Source organism: Vigna unguiculata, chromosome 1, assembly GCF_037176805.1.
Source record: "Vigna unguiculata cultivar grain cowpea cultivar isolate G323 ecotype 2 chromosome 1, ASM3717680v1, whole genome shotgun sequence".
Classification (NCBI taxonomy): Eukaryota; Viridiplantae; Streptophyta; class Magnoliopsida; order Fabales; family Fabaceae; genus Vigna; species Vigna unguiculata.
In genome coordinates, this window is record NC_140792.1 from 25,579,344 (window position 1) to 25,581,530 (window position 2,187).

Genomic DNA, 2,187 nt, shown 5'->3' on the forward strand with positions numbered 1-2,187 from the left:
CTGTGATATATAAATCCGAAAACCCCATGAATAGGTATTGTTCCAAGTCAATGAAATCACAAAACGAGCTGCCCAATGTACAAAACGAATTCAAAACGCAAAACCCTCAATGGGTGCTGTCAAATGTGCATAAAAACGTTAAAAATGAGCCAAAAATGTGGAAAACCGCAAGGGGCACCTCCATGGAAGCTTGGAGAGCGAAAATGGAGTTTGGAGAAAGGTAGAAGATGAAGTGTGCGACTGGTGCATGGAATGAGACCTAATTCTCGTGGTCATTTCACTTTTCCACTCATTATTTACAAAATTGTCACTCTACCACTCAGATTTACAAAAATGCCACTCTAGGCCTCAAATGTTGATCCATTCACTCTGCTGACATGGAAATGATGTGGAAATGATGTGGCGACTCTCTTCAACTAAATATTGATGTCCAAGCTCCAAAATTGCTTCACCCAAATACCTAAAAATAATTAAAAACAAAAATTAGGCCAAATAATGTGAAATTAGTCCAAATTCAGAATAGTGGCCCAATAAAGCCCAACAGATGAAAAACACTCTAAAGATGAACAATTAAGCACTGAACAACTGTCTAATGGGTACACAAAGGCTAGTGGAATGGAAGAAAATAATGACTCATCAGCATGACACCATTTGGGTTATAGTGGACCGATTGACCAAGAGTGCTCATTTCTTGGCAATGAACTTGAGGATGTCTATGGCTAAGTTGGCCTAGTTGTACCTCAAGGAAATTGTGAGGTTGCATGGAGTACCCTCGAGTATAGTCTCTGATAGGGATCCACGATTCACTTCCTGGTTTTGGTAGATCTTGTAGAGTGTTATAGGTAGCAAGCTAACGATGAGTTCAGCCTACCATCTCCAAACTGATGGCCAGTCTAAGAGGACGATTCAGTCGCTTGAGGACTTGCTAAGGACGTGCGTGCTGGATCATTTGGGTGCTTGGGATGAAGTACTGCCTTTGATAGAGTTCACCTACAACAACAGTTTTCATGCGAGCATTGGCATGGTGCCATATGAGGCTCTTTATGGTAGGAAGTGTAGGACCACCTTATGCTGGTATCAGGATGGGAAGGCAGTGTTGGTTGGGTCGGAGTTGTTGGAATATACCACTAAGAAAGTGAGGATGGTGAGAGATAGGATGCAGGCTTCTCAGAGTAGGCAAAAGGCTTATGCGGACCGCAAGAGGAGACCTTTGGAGTTTGCAGCTGGTGATCATGTGTTCTTGAGGGTCACTCGAACCACTTGGGTGGGAAAGGCTCTTCGCTCAAGGAAGCTCTCTCCTAAGGTCCTTGGCCCCTATCAGATCTCGAGGAGGATTGGGCCGGTGGCTTATGAGATAGCTTTGCCTCCCCAATTGGCAAATCTTCATTTGGTATTCCATGTGTCGCAGTTGAGGAAATACGTGTTTGATCTGTCTCATGTGTTGGAGGCAGATGATGAACAGATCAGGGAGGACCTCACTATGGAGGTACCACTAGTGGCGTTAGAGGATAGCAAAGTTGAGGAATGTAGAGGAAAATCCGTCAGTCTAGTCAAGGTCATCTGGGATTGTAGGATAGGTGACTCTACTTAGGAGTTAGAGGAGGATATGAGGAAGTCCCATCCATATCTATTTCCTTGGTAAGTCTTTATTTTCGAGGTCGAAAATTTTGTTTTTGGGGAGAATGTAAAGCCCACTATTTTATTCTACCTTAAACTAAAAGGGCTGCCCCATGTGAGTTAGGCCTAGGGCTGGCTTATAGGGAGCCACACATCCTAATGTAACCTAACCCCACTCATCCATCTCATTTCAGAAAAACAGATCTCTACTCCTCTCTTGAGCAGCTGCGAACCTCTACTAGGGTTTGGCTTCCACTTTTACGTTGATCTAGAAGGACTCTGTTGTTCCACGTAAGTTAACCCCCCAACTGTTTTTCCTCTATTCTAGCTCTGTTGTCTTGGTTTCAACTGAAGTTTCCCTTATTGATCCAATTTCCCCTCTGTTCCACTAATCTCAAGTTCACTAAGCTAACCTCGGAGTTGATGTGCTCGCTAGTTTTGGTTTAGAAGTCTTGTGCTAGCTTATTTCCAGGTAAGGGAAGCTAGGGGTCACGCTTTTATTATGTTTTTCTGCTTGAGCCAATGTTATGTCACTATGGTATGCCTTGTGTGGTGATGTGAACTTGTGAG

At 43.6% G+C, this 2,187-nt stretch overlaps 1 protein-coding gene across 1 annotated transcript; it reads left to right on the top strand.

The window, feature by feature from the left end:
* The first annotated feature begins 1,021 nt into the window (after positions 1-1,021).
* Positions 1,022-1,591, top strand: LOC146888810 (uncharacterized). Its single transcript, XM_085666362.1, has one exon. The coding sequence runs from the start codon at positions 1,022-1,024 to the stop codon at positions 1,589-1,591; it is 570 nt and encodes a 189-aa protein (XP_085522488.1).
* Positions 1,592-2,187: the final 596 nt, after the last annotated feature.